The following is a 17637-nucleotide window of genomic DNA, read 5'->3' on the forward strand; positions in this document are numbered from 1 at the left end:
TGTATTTTAAGTTTGCTGCCTTTACTGTATTTTATAATGGATTGAGCACTCAGAACTCACCTGTAATGGACCCTTTCTCTGTCTTCATTCAAACTACTGTTCAGAGGCTCATTTTTCTCAGCAAATCCAAGAAATACTACAGTCAAATCTTCTCCCCAGACCAATGTAAATTTAACCAGTAAGATATTGCAGCACTATTAAGTGGAACAGCTAATGAACCTAAATAACTGCTCAATCCTATTAGTGTAGCCCTCATATACCTTCCGTTTTACTTCAAGCCCTGCTGCTTAGAATTCATACTGCCTGATTTGAGACTAAAATTAGATTATAGGAATGCGTGCTTTTTACAAGAGGTCTTTTATTTGTTCCATAAAGTATTTAGCACTCTTTAGGCACTGTATAAATAAAAATAATCACGATCTTGGAATTCACCTTCAGGAATGGAAATGAAGAGATCCAAGTCCTTTCATTTCTGATACACATTACCCTCATTGGACAAATTTGGATTTCAAGCCTTTGTAAGACAAGTTAAAAAGATGCTTGCAAGTCTGGTAAAGGTGAATAATAGAAAAAAAAAGTAAAAAGTTGTCTCTAGTTTTAGAATTTTACAGTAGGGATTAAAAATAAAAGCCCTACCAGACTTTTAAAATAAAAAGATCTGCTGTCAAATCCATTAATGTTTATGAGGGATGCTCTGGATTGCTGGTGAGAAATGGCGGTGGGTTCAAATCCCAGGTCACTGAGCAAAATCACTTATGTTCATTTTAAGATTCAAAAGCTACGAGTAATTAGGAGCCATTTCAAGACTGAGAAGTGATTTCTGAGGGCTCTGCATGGTGAAAACAGTTATCTGCCTTCTGGGTCAGAGCTGTATCAAGTCCAACAATCACTTTTGTCTGACTTTCCCCCTCCTTCCCAGAGTCTATATTTAGAACTTAAGTACCAAATATTGAAAGTTTTTTGAGGTTAAGCATGCCAATGTCCTCAAAACTCCAGCAGGCATCGGCTTACATCATTTGCTGCTTTAACAATTCTAAAACTCAGCCTGCTAGTACTCACCTTAAATTAAAGCTATCATCAGGCGAAACATCTAGTCAACGCTATTCCCCCAGGCTTTACTTTCAGGCAGCAGAGAAAGAAAAACAATTCCCCAAGGTTATTCACCCTGTCCTGAGATAATGCACCTATTTCTTTTCATTTCTCCCTTGGTTCTTTACACAGAGTATGTTTGTGATAGCTAAATTTAGACAATGTGAATCCTACCATTGGTGCCTTTGTAATTTCCGAATGCAAATCTTCAATAAGCACATATGGACAATCACCTCTGTGCTCTTTAGACTTCTCTTAAGATTTTAAACATATCTCTCCAGAAGGGAATCAGATCACACACAAATGTGTTTTAGCATTCACGTCAGCTGTAAAAACTATATTTCAAAAGGGATGTTAAAAAAAAAATCAATCAGCTACCATGATGAATAACTCCATGCCACATTTTAATGATATTGAAGCTTTATTTAAAAAAAAAAAATCACTATAGTGAAAGGAACTTTAGTATTATTTCTTCAGAAAAACAGGTTCACCTTACAGTAACAGCAAACCCACTGCTATCTCAAATCATTACTGTTATTTACATTACTGCTCCTCAGAAAGACCAAACAGCATCAGAGTATTGCTATACAGTGCATATAATGGATAATAGGCAGTCCTGCTTGCAGTACAGAAAAATAGCTCAAAGAATAGGTGAAAGAAAGTATAATTTAGAAATAAGCATCTGCACCACAGTGAAAGTCAAATGTAAGATTTTTTTTAAAAGATTGGTTAAATTTGAGTCTCAATTTAAAATACTGATTTTCTCAGAAAGTGGCTGGCATCCAAACTATGAAAAACCTGCTCTTTCAAACAGTTGACTTGAGAACGTTAAATACCGAGGGCTGAAATCTTTTTATTTTCCTTTTAATGATGTGGTTTCAGAAAAGGTACATGATGATATCATTTTTAAAGACTAACTCTGGTTAGCTACATATAGTTTGACATTCAAGAGATTTTAATGTTATCAGCTACCACTGCCTGCCTCCTAGTTTTCATGACCTATTATTTATATGCCTTTAAATGAAAGTGAGTTTCATGAAGGGATTTAGAGGCAGAAAGCAGAATGTCTCCATTCAAAGAGAGGGTCACAAGTGGACTACACCAAACCCTTGCTTTATACAAAGAAGAAAAAATTTCAATAAATCTTATACAAAGGTAAGGAAAATTGTGTTGTACACTGGGACAAAGAGATGTATGCTGTAAGTATTCAAGCCTGACATCACTAGCAAAGCAGTTCAAGTGTCATGAATGAACATCCATCCATCCATCCATCCATCCATCCATCCATCCATCCATCCATCCATCCATCCATCCAATCACCCACCCACCCACCCAACAGGAAGCACAAGCAGGAAAAGGTATAACCCAGTGATCTTAGAGTGAGAGAAATTGCTTGTCAAAAGACTTGAACAAGAAGGGGACCAGAAGAGCAGCAATGGCCAACCCCAGCTACTCGGTCCATGCAATACCCATGAAGATATCAACCATCCTGGATTTAGTCCACATCCTTACTACTGTCAAAAAAAAAAAAAAATCCTTTTCATTTCATAGTAATTAAAATGCTCGTAGATATTTTATTAACTCACTCTACAGAGCCACAGAGATTTTATAATTCATCCAGGCACTTACATGTAGTTAGTTGGGTGAGGCTGTCAAGACAGAAATGATTCAAAACCTTGTGTACTTAGCTTCTTGGAAGACATATCATTCCCTAACACAATGGTATTAGAAAGACTGCTGACAGTTAGTGATCAAGAGATTTCATTTTGCTTGTCATATGGTGGGTTGTCAATTCTTCTTTTCCCTTTAGATAAAAGCTTAGTTGCATTAGATTTAAATAATGGTGAAGTTGCAGGTTAACATTTTTCAAAAGTACTGAAGTTACTTCAGTACTCAGATTCTATTTTCAAAATGCTGTAGACACACAGGAACTTGTCTTTACAGTAAATGGAACTTATACATCATTAAAGAAATTTATGGAGTGTTAGAGAATAAAACTATAAATCAAGAGGGGTTACAGTTTGTACCCTACTCTAGATTGCTGGTTTAAAGTACATGAGGTCCAGAAATTACTGTGATAATAAGAGAAGCTAAAGATTTTGAGTATAACTTTTTGGCATACCAGTATGCCAAAATATAGTAGTGTATTTTGTCGCAGATTTTGTCCCATCCTTTCAAAAAAGTTCAGTCAATAGTTCTAAGATGACATTTACCTCAAAATCCAAGCTCTCCTGAGTTATGCTCAGGATATGACCAGGGGCTGCAGAGATTTTCCAATTATTATTATTTTTTTTATTCCTATGAACAATATCTATGCAAATTATTATTTAAATCAGTAGATAGAAAGGCATAGAACAGGAAGCGACCACTGAAACTTTACTCTGACTGAGTGAAACAGCAAAATCAAGCCACTACATATAAGACGAAAACATAAATTTTACTTCTGTTATCATTACTAAACAAATGTTAAGCAAATAAATAATGTGGTTAGTCTATATTTAAAATATTTTTTCTTCTTTAAATATAAAGTACCTTTCACAGAAGCAAACAGAAGGGGCTAGAGGCTGAAGTCATTCCTTAGATATTTCAGTGGGGTATTTTCTCATTTAAGCTCCAAACATCATTTCCCTTGTCCCCGTAGGGCTTTGCACTGTTCACAAGTACTCTGCTTCACTAAATTACATCTCTCTGGACATGTTACCAGCTTAGCTCAAATGAAGGTCTGTGAAGGGCTGGTTGCAAGCTAGGATATGGCAAGGCTTTAGGAGCTTATCTTCATTCATAAATCGTACTGCATCATACGTAAATGTTGGGTTTCTCAATTTAAGATATATATGCTTTTAATAATTCGAGTTTGGTCTCTTATCGTATGCATCATGTATATAACATGGAGAGCAAATACAGTTTGAAATAGCACTGCCATAGTAGCTATAGCACATCTAAAGAAAAAAAAAATAGGCCAGACCTTTATTAAATTTTAAAGTATGCCTTTGCTACACTCTTGTAAAGATCCAAATAGGGTACTCAAATCTCTAGAGATCACCAGTATAATTTCTTTATCATGTTCCATTTAAAATTTAATTATGTAGTCTACAACAAGAAATATCTGAGTACTCTAAATAGGTCATGCAATGAACAACTTAATATTATTATAAAGTTTTCCTTGTGAAGATCCTTTCTTTGATGTGCACACAGAAATCCTTTATTCAAAAAAAAAAAACAATATACATTCACAGACATAATAATGTCATTTAATATAAAAATGGTAAAGCTTCTTCATCATATTTTAAGTTGAAATTTCCAATTCCTTCTCAAAGCTTCTACTAGTCCTCAGAAATAACTGATAAATTAAAACCGACACAGTATCACTATGCAAAATATTCCTGTATTTTTCTACAGGCAAAGTTAATCTATTAAGTTTCCTTATAAATGATGTCCACTAGCTCAGATTTTCCCTCTTCTTTTTATGAATGAAACACATTGCTCAGTGGCAGAAAGTAACGTATTTGCTTTCTTCCTCTTTAATATAATCATTAGAAATCAAGAAGCAATATGTGGTGGAAAATGACTACATTAAAAAAAAAACACCATTTACACAGACACTTTGTTATAGGCGCATAAGGAGCCTATCTTGATTACTATAGAACAGAAAGTATTATTCCCTGTACATTCTTACTATTTATATCATTTTCTGGGAAAAAAATCCCTAAATTCTTTCCAGTAATTCAACTATGTAAAATTCAGAGGTTTGGTTTTACAAGGATTTTTTGTTTGTTTATTGGCTTTTTTTTTTTTTTAATATCAGCAACTAATTAATGCCTAATTCTTTCTGACAGCCAGACAAAATTCAAGTACAGACTCATAGGCGGCTTGCAATGAAGATCCTATCACCAATTTTACAACTTATTGGATCAATCCTGGGAACAAATATATCCAGAAGACATGCCCTGAGAAAAGGCATTGTGTTTCACTGCACAAATGGAAGCTGGACTTCTAGAAATACTGAGTGTTTTTTCTGCCCCACTGGATCAAACACAACTAGCAGAATAACTATGGGAAAGTGGTTATTAATTGTTGCACCTTGAAGTGAAATTAAGATTTCACAGACTCATTAAGGTTGGAAAAGACCATAAAGATCACCTCATCCAACCATCATCCCATCACCAACATGTTCGTTAAACCTATTAGTAAGTGTCATAATATCTGATATAAAGTAGTTTCAGTGTAGGGGGTGGGAAAGTATGTTCTGGTGGTAGATAAATTAGATTGTTTCTCAATTATGAAATAATAACAGCAAAATGGTTCACTTAAAGTTTGAATGAAGAGCAAAAAGTATTAGATTAATACATGAAAACAGAAGATTAAAAGCACCAAGGAACCTCTTGCTTAGAGAGATGCAGGAGCAGGTGAAGCCTAGAGAAGGCTGAGGAACAGCCAGTCTGCATGCAGTTACAAACATTTGTTTAAAATCTAGACAAGATCATTGGTTTTTATATTTATAACATAATTACATTGCCTTCTGCACATTGTTTGTATAATCTGATTTTTACTTGCGACATCTTGCCATAGTTGAAATTAAAGGCTTGTGGTAATAACTCAAAAAAAAAAATATTTAGGCAATCACTAGTGGCAAGTATGAAACTAGATGTTTATTCAAGCACCTGGATCTCTCATTTTAACTTTAATTTAAAGTGGAATTCATTTCAGCAGTGCAAGGACTGCATGTTTTCAGTATATTAGTCATATAATACGTAACCAATTAAAAGCATGCAGGCAAACTGGAAATATTTTAAAACTAAAGCTGTTAAAAGATGCTCCAGATCAAGGAGATAGCTACTCCACTGAATCTCTATTTTTGTTTTCTTTTTATGTGAAGAATTGTGATTTTTTTTTGTATGGAAAATGAATAAAATCTTGTATTAAATAGGCCTGGTCATTGGGCAGCTCTTCACATCCTTGGTGAAACTTCATCACTGAATCTGCTTGCACAATAAAATGATGGTAAGTCATAAGAAAGAACCTAATGAATGAACAACTGATATAAATCAAACTATTCTGAACCTAGAAAACAAAGTGATACATTACAGAGGGTTGGAAAAAACATCCCATTCTGTGAAAATCTGCATTCATACAGCCTAACAATACAGATGAGTCAACTAATGAAACCCCACATGTCATAAAGGTAGATGATTTTTCTCTGCCTCTGAAGCAGAAATAACACGTGCATTAACATGCTTAAAGAAAACAGATTTTTCTGTTGATTTTTTCCTTTAACATTACCTATTAAATGAACTACAACATTGCTACTAATCAGAAGAGATTAAAAACACCCCAAACCATTACTTCATTAAACACAACCGCACTACACAGAGCAAAACTGATGGCAGAAGAGGCAAGAAACATGAGACCACCATTTTTTAGCTCAGTAGGCATCTCTATTATGTGACAGGTTACCACATCAGATCTTTCCCCATTCTCTCCACCGTTTTCTCTATCTGCATGATAACAGCATTTTAATGTATCCTTTGACAATATGTAGTCAAGTCTCTCTTCAAAAACCTCTACTGCAGCCTAGGAGTCCTGTCTAGTTCTATTATTTTATGAAAAGCTTTCCCAGCATAGAAGAATTTGATCTAAGCTGTTCTGCTTTCCAAATGAAACTGTCTTAAGATCACAGTGTTTTTTTCTCCCCGGCCTCCAAGTTTCCCTCCTCTCTTCCCTCAGGTGAAATTTAAAGCAAAAGGCAAACCACCTGCAGTGGATATCATTGCACAGCTGGCAGAGGGCCACATCTGGGTTATCTGATTCTCAGGTGCACAACTGTGCTAAGCCTCAAAAAACCTCCAACCTGTTGTAGGCTAAGTAGTACATTTGCTCCACTATTTCATGGGCTTATTTCTCTCCCCTCCCTGCATCCCCTGTTCTCAACATCCCAGAAATTTTCTGTAGGAAAAGGATTGTGTTCTGTCCCAAAAGGTTGTACAGTCTTCTAGCAGCTTCCAGACACTGATACCCAGAGTTAGTTTAGAGCCACTTGCTTACCTTGGTAATGCTCCAGATAACTCTGTGGCAGTCTCTCTGAAAGACAGGAAAAATTATTTTTCTCTTTAAAACATCTATAATTCTTTTAAACATTTTTATACCACTTGTACTTTATGAGAGTGCAGACACACACACTCAATTTTCTATGCAAATGCGTCACTGACGGATGCAAAATCTGTATGATCATATACACAAGAATGTGAAAAACAGACGATGGAGTGTGATCTAAGGACTTCCTCAGAATAAAATTCTCAATAGCTCGATTACTCATTTTTAAGCATAAAATTATCACTCCTTCAAATGTCAGCACTGCGTGATACCCTACATAGCTAAAATGCAGCACTGGGCCAATTTTCCAGTGGAAAAAGTTTCAGTTCTGCAGCAACAACAAGGCATTACATGTATTCGTGGTGATGTCATGCACTGAGAAAATGCAACACTTATGAATGACCCTCTTATCTCGGGTTTTAAGCAACAGTTATTTTGCAAACGCGTGTTTTTGATCCAGCATACTCATCTGAATCTACTCTGTGGGTGTGCAATATGTCTGGGGGGAAACAAGAGATATCAAAAGTGAGCTATTGTAACCCATGTGCCATATTAAAGCACAGTGGAATGCATTATCATTATCTGCACACAGAATCCTTAAGATACATTGCAGATCTACCACCCATGTTTGTCCTTCTCACTCCTCTTAACACAGAGTCATAGAATCGTGGAATCATTTGGGATGGAAAAAACCTACAAGATCATCATGTCCAACCACCAACCTGACCTACCATGTCCTGTCACTAAACCATTAGTGTTACATCCACACACCTTTTAAATATCTCCAGAGATGTGGACTTGACCACCTCCCTGGGCAGCTTCTTCCAATGCTTGATTACTTTCTGTATGAAGAAATTCTTCTTGATAACCAACCTAAACCTTTCCTGGCTCAACTTGAGACCATTACCTAATACCTGTTTATTGTATCTCATCTATGCAGTTTAATGGTCACAGAAGGATCCTTAAAAACATCCTAAATTTTTGCTTCAGAAAGTACAGATCATAAAAGTAGACAGTGGACACAAAGAGGAATTAGCAGAAAATAAAAAGACAGTCTACACCATCTTCCTGCGTGTTTTGTTCAGCAGCAGACCAACGCATACACATGCCCTTTGAAAAGTGCCAGCTCACACCAGCAGGGGCTGCCAGGTAAGCTCTTAGCAGGCACTAGTGATGAACAAAGTCAGTGATGTAAATGGCATCAAAAGTGAGAGAAAGAGGAAGAGAATGGAGAGAGATAAGAACTTAAAATTAGAGAGGAGCAGTACAGATTTTCTTTCTATGGGGAAATTTGATGCAGCTGTTAGACATGTTACTGTTGCTAAACCTTCACAAATATTGGTATCACTTCATTCTCCAAGCTTTACTTATAATTTACACATTCGAAGAGTATTCTGCAAGCTATCAATGAACTTGATCACTTAACAGTTCCAACATTGAGAAAATGTTTCCCTTCCACCTCTAATCACAGTCACCACATCTCCTTTCATTCAAATGCTTTTTATACTAAAAAGTGAGGCTGGACATTTCTTTGTTTCTTCCTCGAAAGTGACTCCCTTGCTCTTAGCCACCTCCTACTGTTCTTCTAACAGACTGGCACAAACGTTATTGCTTTAGGGAATGGGACCACAGTTTATAAAATAGCAGTTGGTCATCCAGCTTAAACAGACAAACAGGAAAATCAGAGGTAGCAGCAAGAAGCAAAAGAGGATGTTAAGCTGGAATTGCACTGCCAGCTTCTGAGCAGAGCAGTGAGTGATTGGTGCATCTAAATTTCTAAAGATTTTCATTTTTGTTAAATAACCCACTCTGCAAGAGGTGCCAGCCTTATGAAAATAATTATTCAATAGTCAATACCCTGGTAAAATATATGAATGTGACCAGAATCTTAAACAAAGATATTGCAGGCCTTTAGCATATAAATTTTTAATGTAATTAATTGTGTTGCCAGTTCCACATTTGGGCAGATCAAATTCCAATTTTAAGCAAAAATGTGTAAGGTATCGATTTTTGAAATACAGACCAAACTCAAATAAAACTGTAACTTGCACATAAAAGAGAAGAAGCCTGATTACTTCCCAGCTATTCAAAGTTTTCAGCTTCTCAACAACTCATCAGCGTTTAAGACATAAAATAAAACAAGCAATCAACCAACCAAAAGCTTCAGAATAATAAGCTAAAAATATTATTTTCCTAGAAAACAAACATAATGATCCTGAAAATAAATAGCACACTGACTGCTGAAGATGGTTAATGTCCACTGTGAGTGTGCTATAAATATCAGGAATTGCGGCAGTGCTCTATAAATACATTTCATGGGAGTTTAAAGAGGAAAATCTTATGGAGCAAATTACTCATCAAGAATACCCTTAAAGTTTATTTAAAGATAACGGGTATTCGTTCTGCAGTATTTCAAGAAACTGAAGCTAGACTTGTACAAGAAAATTTCAGATTCCTACTACTCCCAAATGACACATAAAATAAACACAAGTGAAAAAAAAATCTTGATAAAAACAGAAGGATTATACTCAAAAGGACAATAAGATTGTGTATTTTCATGTCCTACCTATGATATGCAATGACAGCTTTGAAAAAGAGTGAAGGCATAAGCCTAAATGCTTCATCTGGAATGCCCCAAATCCCACTGAAATCAGTGCCAATGCAAATGGGATGAGTTAATGCATAACAGTGCTAAGGACAGAAGAGGACAAGGCTAAGGAGCCCGGAAAAGCTGTTAGGTAGAAGATGTCATTACAACTGCAGACTTTTCAGGAAGGTCATTTTCAATTTCCATTTACTTTGCTTTCAGCTATGTAGGACATGTTTGGGGCAGGATGGTCCACCTATGGAAAGTGTTGAAGCCAGGAGGTCTGCACCTCAAAATGTTGCCCTGTAACCCATGGCCTTCCTGAAGCTGAACTGAACATTTTCAAACTGTTCTCTACATCTGCAAGGAGCTTTGATCTTCTGAAAAGGCTCTGCACCCTCCAGAGAGAGCTACATTTGAGAGTTAATCTCAAAAGCCAGAAAGCCAGGGTGGGCTAACTAAATACCGCCCCACACTCGTATTTTGCCATTTCTCTCCACAGGCTGAAAAATCCTTCCCATAGGATCCGTGTGGGATGTGTACCAAAGCAGAAAAGTATAAATATTTTAGTCAGAACCTTATACCGAAGTGGAAGTAGGAAGATCTGCATAAAGATGAGCAAACAGACTTTGCTGCCTAATGGTCTTGTTTAGAGAAAGTTGCTCAGGAGAACTCTTCAGAATATTTGGAAAGTGTGGTGTTTGTATTAAATGCTTTGTTCACTGATAAATCATATGGTGCTATTCTCTTAGAGGCTGACTGGCAGCTGTTGTTAGCCACCTACATGCAGGGTTTAACACAACACAGCTTTGAGGTTTTAACAACAGAATGTTTTTGTCTGATTTAATGCTCTTAAGAGGTGCTTCTGCTGAGATGTAAACTGAGGCGCAAGAGGCAGGGCAGGGGTAATCTTTAACATATCCTGCTAGATGCATGCCAGGAAATTTAGCAAACAGTTCAACTCCTGTGAGTCAGGTCTATGCTTAGAAACAACTTTTGTTTCTCCATGATCATGGCCCTTAGTGACTTGGAAAGCCTCCCGTCTCTTTCCAGGACAACTTTTGTTATGAAAAGAAAAGCATAAGGATTCAAGCCAAGCAATGCATCAGGGTGCTAGGGAAGATGCAAAAAGAAAGCAGCAACACATCTCTGCTATCGTGTCAGTGTTCTTCCTTCAACATCTCACACTTTGAAGAGTGGATAAAGTCCGCCTACAGCACGAGGCATTTGAGGATAGGGACATAAGGATAAGAGCCGAGCTGAAGAAGCAGTCTGTATGGGTGTGCTATTAAGAAAGCAGCACATATGCAAGCAGAAGACTCCCAAATGCAGAATACCCAATTTGTGAAGAGAAATGTCCATGTTCTACAGTCATAGTCTAAAGCATCTGAGCCAGTAGTCACTGAAGGTCCTGTCTTCTTGAGAACAAGAGACCACAGGGCATTTTATTCCCTGGTATGAGCTGTAGCAGTTATTTCCAGCCCCTTATACTCACTTTCTGTGAAGCCCAAAATAAAAACAAACAAAGAAAAGAAAAAAAATCAACACAACCCAACAAAGATCAGTTGATATTTCTGTCTTGAGTGAAACTTTCAACCCTTTACTAAACCCTTTGTCCAAAGAAGGGCAACAAAGCTGTGATGGGTCTGGAGCACAAGTCTTATGGGGAGCGGCTGAGAGAACTGGGGGCTCAGGGGAGACCTTATTGCTCTCTACAACTCCCTGAGAGACAGTTGTGGTGAGGTGGGGCCTTAACCTCTCTCAACCTACCTCTTCAGCCAGGTAACAGAGATAGGTTGAGAGGGGATGGCCTTAAGTTGTGTCAGGGGAGGTTCAGGTTGGATAGTAGGAAAAACTTCTCAGAAAGATGATGAGGAGTCACCATCCCTGCAGGTGTTCAAGAAAAGTATATATGTGGCAATGAGGGATATGGTTAGTGGGCATGAGTTGATGGTTGGACTGGATGATCTCAGAGGCCTTTTCCAACCTCAATGATTCTGTGATTCTAAACAGAACACTAAAAGTTGCATAATCAACCATTAATCAAAACAGAAGAGATACATTTGTGAACAGATGAAAGTACAAATTTAAGAGAAATAGGGTATTATGGAGTAAGACTTGAGAATTCATATGTTTTTCCAGGAATATCCACTGTGGTTGTAGCTGGATATGTCACATGCTGACAGGGTGAATGTAACAAGTGGCAATAAAGTTGATAACTAAGAAGTTCAACCCTGAGCTTCCAAATGTTGCATAACTACAAATTTAGTCTTTGCTTTGCCCCATGGGCAAATCCAGTTTGTCAGAGCAAATGATGCACTAGATACTTTGGTCACTTTTTCTTGTCTACAGAGGGAGCAGACTCTGTTGTACCAAACGTTTGTCCACATAACACTCAGCAGGGCTAGAAGAGCAGGGTTTGAGAAGGGTCTGCAACGTACAGCTGAGTGACTCCACTTAGTCATAGAGCTGATGAATTCTGTGACCACCAGCTCAAAGGGATGCATCCCGTTAATTTCAATGGCTTTTAACCAGACTGTCAATAAAGAGCATTTTAAATTGTACGTGTACCTGTTTGCATGCATACTGCTACTGCTCAGACATGCATCAGTGGTGCAGCAAGAGAAAAGACGGCTACTAATTGTCAGTATAAAGCAGAACTAAAGAAAAGTTTACAAAGGGAAATGAAAGATTTTCCACTTAAAGCAGGGGAGAACAACTGAAGAGGAACATTAAATTAGCTTTAAAAGGAAAGTTTTATCAGGAGGAATATAATTACTTAGCTGGAATTTCACCAAGACTTGGGAGTCAATGGCTCTACTCTTGCAGAAAACTGCCATGGGATTTTTATTGACCACAAGTGGTCAGGACATTGATTTCACATTTCAGCTGAAAAATGGCATCTCCAAAGGCACACTGTTGTCTTGTCTCTTCTCCAAATCACATGGAGCATTGTGTTTGAGTTGTCTTGTAAGAATAAATAGTGTCTACTGAAATACCATTATGAAACATAAGATATTTCACTCATCTTAAATTGGATCATTTCTTGGCTTTGTTGAAGTGCATCAAAATAATTTCTGGATAGAACATGAGGTTAGATGTTCTCCTCAACTCTGGTTTTGTTATGTCAGATTTGGTGGATTTCAGGTTTCACTTTCTCTGCATTATGTGCTTTTAGAATACGCATCTTTTTATTTTTTAATTATTTTTAGAACTGTACCTTAAGACCAGCAAAGATGAAAATGGCAGAAAATAGTTTCATATTAAAAAATAAAATCTTTAAAAAAGCGAGTATGTTGCTTTTTTTACGTGACACACAGCAAATAAGTACATTGAGTTTTAAGACTTCATATAGAGTTCAACTAGTTAAGAAGTATCATACATTTGCAACAGAAATACTGCATAAACAGTCTCTGAATGTGCTATTTAAGTACAAGCTAAATACTCTTTTTTTAGGAAGTGATGTAACAAGTTCATATGTAAAAATCTATTTCTATACAAGCTGACATTCTGCAAGATTAGCTGAGAGAGATAAAGGACATGAGCAAACATGCTTGTTGCTTTCCTCCCATGATTATTTTTAAAGGCTGCATTTTTCACTATTCTAAATTCGCTATTTCTGAATTTTTCATTCCTCCTTAGGTAAAAAGGATGGAAAGCTCTGTGTATTCAGTGATAAGAGCCTGCCATCAAAATGATGAAATTCCAGGGGGCATCCAAAATATAAATAATACCTTAGATAGCACATCCTCTCTTCATTGTGACTATTTTCTGTATTTCATAAAGATTTAAGTTTCAGTTTAACATCCTCCCAAACATCTATGAAAATAGCCATCTTATAACTCAGAAATTAAAGCATAATTCAGCTTAAATTCTCATTCCTTACAGTGTATTTACAAATCCCAGGTCAAGGCTGGCCTCTTGGCCAAATAACAAGCAAGGGCATCGAATGAAAGAGCCTGTCTCTCATGGCTTCTTCTCTGTGTTTAAAAGTAAGATAAAAAATATGAGGTAATAGATCTACAACATGAGCAATGTGCTTATGCCATAGACAGGGATGCAGAAGGGATGCAATTTATTCATGGACATGAGGGAAAAAATGCCAAGATAGAGAGAAGAAAGATCCTATTCTGGTGCTTTGTTCCAAGGTCAGCTTCTGCTGTTGTGGATGTGTACATATCTTTTGCAACATGGATTGCTGTTGCTGTGTGTTTTCTCAGGGAAGTGCTGCATTTTGAAAGTTAATGGCATGGAAATGAAGGGAGGAGGCACCAGGGGTGCAGAATTTGTCTCTCTGGGGCATGGCAAGCAGCAGGAAGAACACAGATGAGAAATCTTTCGCGGTATTGACTCCTACATCCTTACCCTGTTAGGATGGGAAGGAAAGAAGAGATGCACAGGCTTCTCCTGCCCCAGGGAGCTGTAGGAGCTCAGTGGGAGAAATATACCTTCTCACTTAATAAAATGTGAAAAAAAGACCATCTAAAACAGCATACGGTTCTCCCTGTACGCTCATTAAAGTTAACCTATGACCTGGTGGAGCATTTGGATGACACGTAGTTCATGTCACCACTTCCATTGGTTGCAGTAGTTGGTCATCATCTCATCTCCACAGTACAAAGAGAAAAGGAAGGGAATCATATCGAAAATCTCAGCATTAATGTGCAGTCATACTCAGCTGTACAGATGTAGAGCTGGAGGATGTTAATTCTACAGTAGTCATACAAACATGAGGATGCATGAGTTATATAAAGACAGAAATTATTTATGAATTTGTGAAATTGGTATTTTTTTAATCATTTGAGAACAACAGATAGGGATGGTCTGGATTCTTCTCTTATTTGAACAGGGCTACTGTAAATACCTTATGATATTTAAGACTTTTTCATATTTGTGTAGGGTGTGGGGAAATGCTCAATGCGTCATCTCCCAGAGTGGTTTCTATCAAGCAGCTGCTGTTGGTTGGATCAAATGTTGATCTCTTCAGTTTAATAATGAATGACAAAAAAGAAAAACACACCCTAATAACTGTTTCCCACTGAATGCCCTCACCCCACCCTGCTTCCCCGAATTTCACATGCTAGCAGAGCAAAACTTTGGGATCTCCTGATGTTGGATGTGGTCACTAATAAATACAGACTTGAAGCTGTTCAAAGAATTTAGAAGCTTTATTTAAACATATTTCAGAGAAGTAACCCAGAGAAGATGACAGGCTTGGAAATGGCATCTCATGCTGGTCTCAAAATACTTAACTGAATTAGAACAACTTGGATACTTCAGCTATTACAAATTCATAAACTTACTCATGGTCCTACTCAGTCAGGCACATGCTTTTCAGAATGTCTGAAGTTTTGTGAAGCTCAGTGTTTTTTGGTATGAAGTGAGGTGCTAAAACACAGGCACCTTAGAAAAATTAGCATCTAGGAAGAGAGTAGCCTTGCTCATTGAGTTCAATTAGCAGACAGTGCTGTTTCTACAGGAACTGCATTGGCAGCTTTTAGAAAAAACTGCCACCGCAGAGATCCCAACAAGAAAACCACAGCTTTCCAGGCTCTGGGATGGAGCAGCCACCTCTCTATCTTCCGTTTAGAAGAGGGTGTCAAATCATAGAAACATAAAGACTACTACAATTGTCTAGCCCATCCACACCATGCCCACTAACCATGTCCCTCTGTGCCACATCTGCCCTTTTCCTGAACAGCTTCAGGGACAATGACCCCATCACTTCCCCAGGCTGCCCATTCCAATGCCACACCATTCTTTTGGGGAAGAGATTTTTCCTAATATTGGAAACCTCACAAGGCAGGGATGCTGGATGTGGACACATGCTAGGCCAGGGGCAGATACAAACTCATCTGCCTACGCACTCAGATACGGAAACAGAATCACAGGGGTTGGAAGGGACCTCCAGAGATCATCGAGTCCAACCCCCCTGCCAAAGCAGCTCCTTAGCCCAGGTTGCACAGGTAAGCATCCAGGCGGATCCTGAATGTCTCCAGAGGAGACTCCGACACCTCTCTGTGCAGCCTGTGCCAGTGCCCCATCACTGCACTGTGAAGGAGTTCCCAAGCACATTTGTGCAGAACTTCCTATGCTTCAGTTTGTGACCATTTCCCCTTGTCCTGTCAGTACACACTACTGAGAAGAATTCAGCCTCATCCTTTTGTCTCTTGTACCTTAGATATTTATAGAAGTGGATCAGATTCCCTCTGAGACTTCTTTTTTCAAGGCTGAACAGCCCCAGGTCTCTCAGCCTTTCCACACCCTTTATCATCTTTGTAGCCCTCTGTTGGACTCTTTCCAGGAGATCCCTGTCTTTTTTGTACCAAGGAGCCCAGAACTGGACACAGTACTGCAGGTGAGGCCTCACCAGGGCAGAGCAGAGGGGGAGGATCACCTCCCTTGACCTGCTGGCCACGCTCTTCTTAATGCACCCCAGGATCCCATTGGCCTTCTTGGCCACGAGAGCACACTGCTGGCTCATGGCCAGCCTGTCATCCACCAGGACACCCAGGTCCCTCTCCTCAGAGCTCCTCTCCAGCAGCTCATTTCCCAACCTGTACCGATGCATGCAGATATTCCTCCCTAGGTGCAAGACTCTACATTTGCTCTTGTTAAACCTTCAAAAAGTTATGCATCTGCTTAAACCAAGTCTGAGGCAGTATTTGATGACTTTGGAACAGCCTAGCCACCTTTTGGATGCTTATGTTTAAAAGAGGTTTCGCTGGATTCAGAAGGTACCTGCAAACAACTGTTCCGTACCTGGAGCACCAGAGTTGCAGCACTGCCAACAGAAATCTGCCTACATTGCCTTTTAATCCATGTCCTGACAGAGTCACTGCCTTTCTGCCTGCTGGTTGCTTTACAGTTGCTCCTCGTGATCAAAAAAACCAGCAGTGTCAGGTTGAAGCGTGTAATGGAACAGGAAATGCAGAAAGGACTCTGAGACCAAGCCAGCCAGCCAGCAGCCTTTGTCCCATTAGCTGCAGTTAAAAACAACCCCTTATACTATTTCCAGAAATGCTGCAGCATTTTCTGGAGTCTCAGTGCAAATTGCAACAGATGTTGGATGGTATTATTTCTTCATGCTTGTTCATTTGTTGTTCATCTGTTAGTTTTAGGTTTTTTTCCCCTTGCCACCTGCCTGTACACAGATCTGAAGAGTTGAAAAAGAGATATGATCACACTTTCTGGTCCCTCCATTACTGCTCAAAATTAACAGGACAGGAGAAGAAAGAAAATCAGATCTCATCCGCTGCTTTATTTGTGACCTTACAAGGCTAGCGTGAATTTATTACTGACAGCCCTAAGCAAAGAGCAAAGCTGCTGAGCTGGCCATTTCAGGAAGCCAAATTATACATGTACCAACATTCTTCAATGAGTTTATTCATGTTAGTGAACAAAACACTGGTGGTGATGTGAAATTATTTAAGCATTTTAAGGCATGTGTTAGCAGTGAAATAAATATACAAGCAAGTTCTTTTCTCCCCAGCCACATCCAAGCCAGAAGATGTTTAAGGTAGTTCTTTAATGACATAAACTATTAGGCTGCAATATATAGCAGGTACATCTATTAATCATTCAACCATTTATGTACTGTAATTCCAACACAGTTAAATAACATGGACTACTAAGTACCTGAATCGGCTATTAGCAAGCATTCCTACTCATTAAAACTCGCTTATTTAGACTTCAGCAATGGTAAATGTAACCAGCCCTGGAGGAGTGTCACAGTGGTTGGAAATGGCACATTAAGCTTCATTTACCCAGCTCCACTCACAGAGATAGGGGGAAGGGAAAATATAGTGATGGTCCAGAGCGAAACTCAGAAGCTTTTTGAAGCAGCATTAAGAAAATGACAGATCTTACAA

General features: G+C 38.4%; 1 protein-coding gene across 1 annotated transcript in view; it reads right to left on the minus strand.

Annotated features, from left to right (window-relative positions):
* CELF2 (CUGBP Elav-like family member 2) overlaps nt 1-17637 on the minus strand; it is a 375872-nt gene that overhangs the window by 298542 nt on the left and 59693 nt on the right. Inside the window, exon 2 of the mRNA XM_065743745.1 lies at nt 7132-7167. Coding sequence (XP_065599817.1) covers nt 7132-7167 — 36 coding nt within the window. The remainder of the gene's footprint in view (nt 1-7131; nt 7168-17637) is intronic.

The sequence above is a fragment of the Cyrtonyx montezumae genome, unplaced genomic scaffold (genome assembly GCF_038088225.1).
Source record: "Cyrtonyx montezumae isolate F1298 unplaced genomic scaffold, pur_monq_1.0 scaffold_3, whole genome shotgun sequence".
Taxonomy (NCBI): Eukaryota; Metazoa; Chordata; class Aves; order Galliformes; family Odontophoridae; genus Cyrtonyx; species Cyrtonyx montezumae.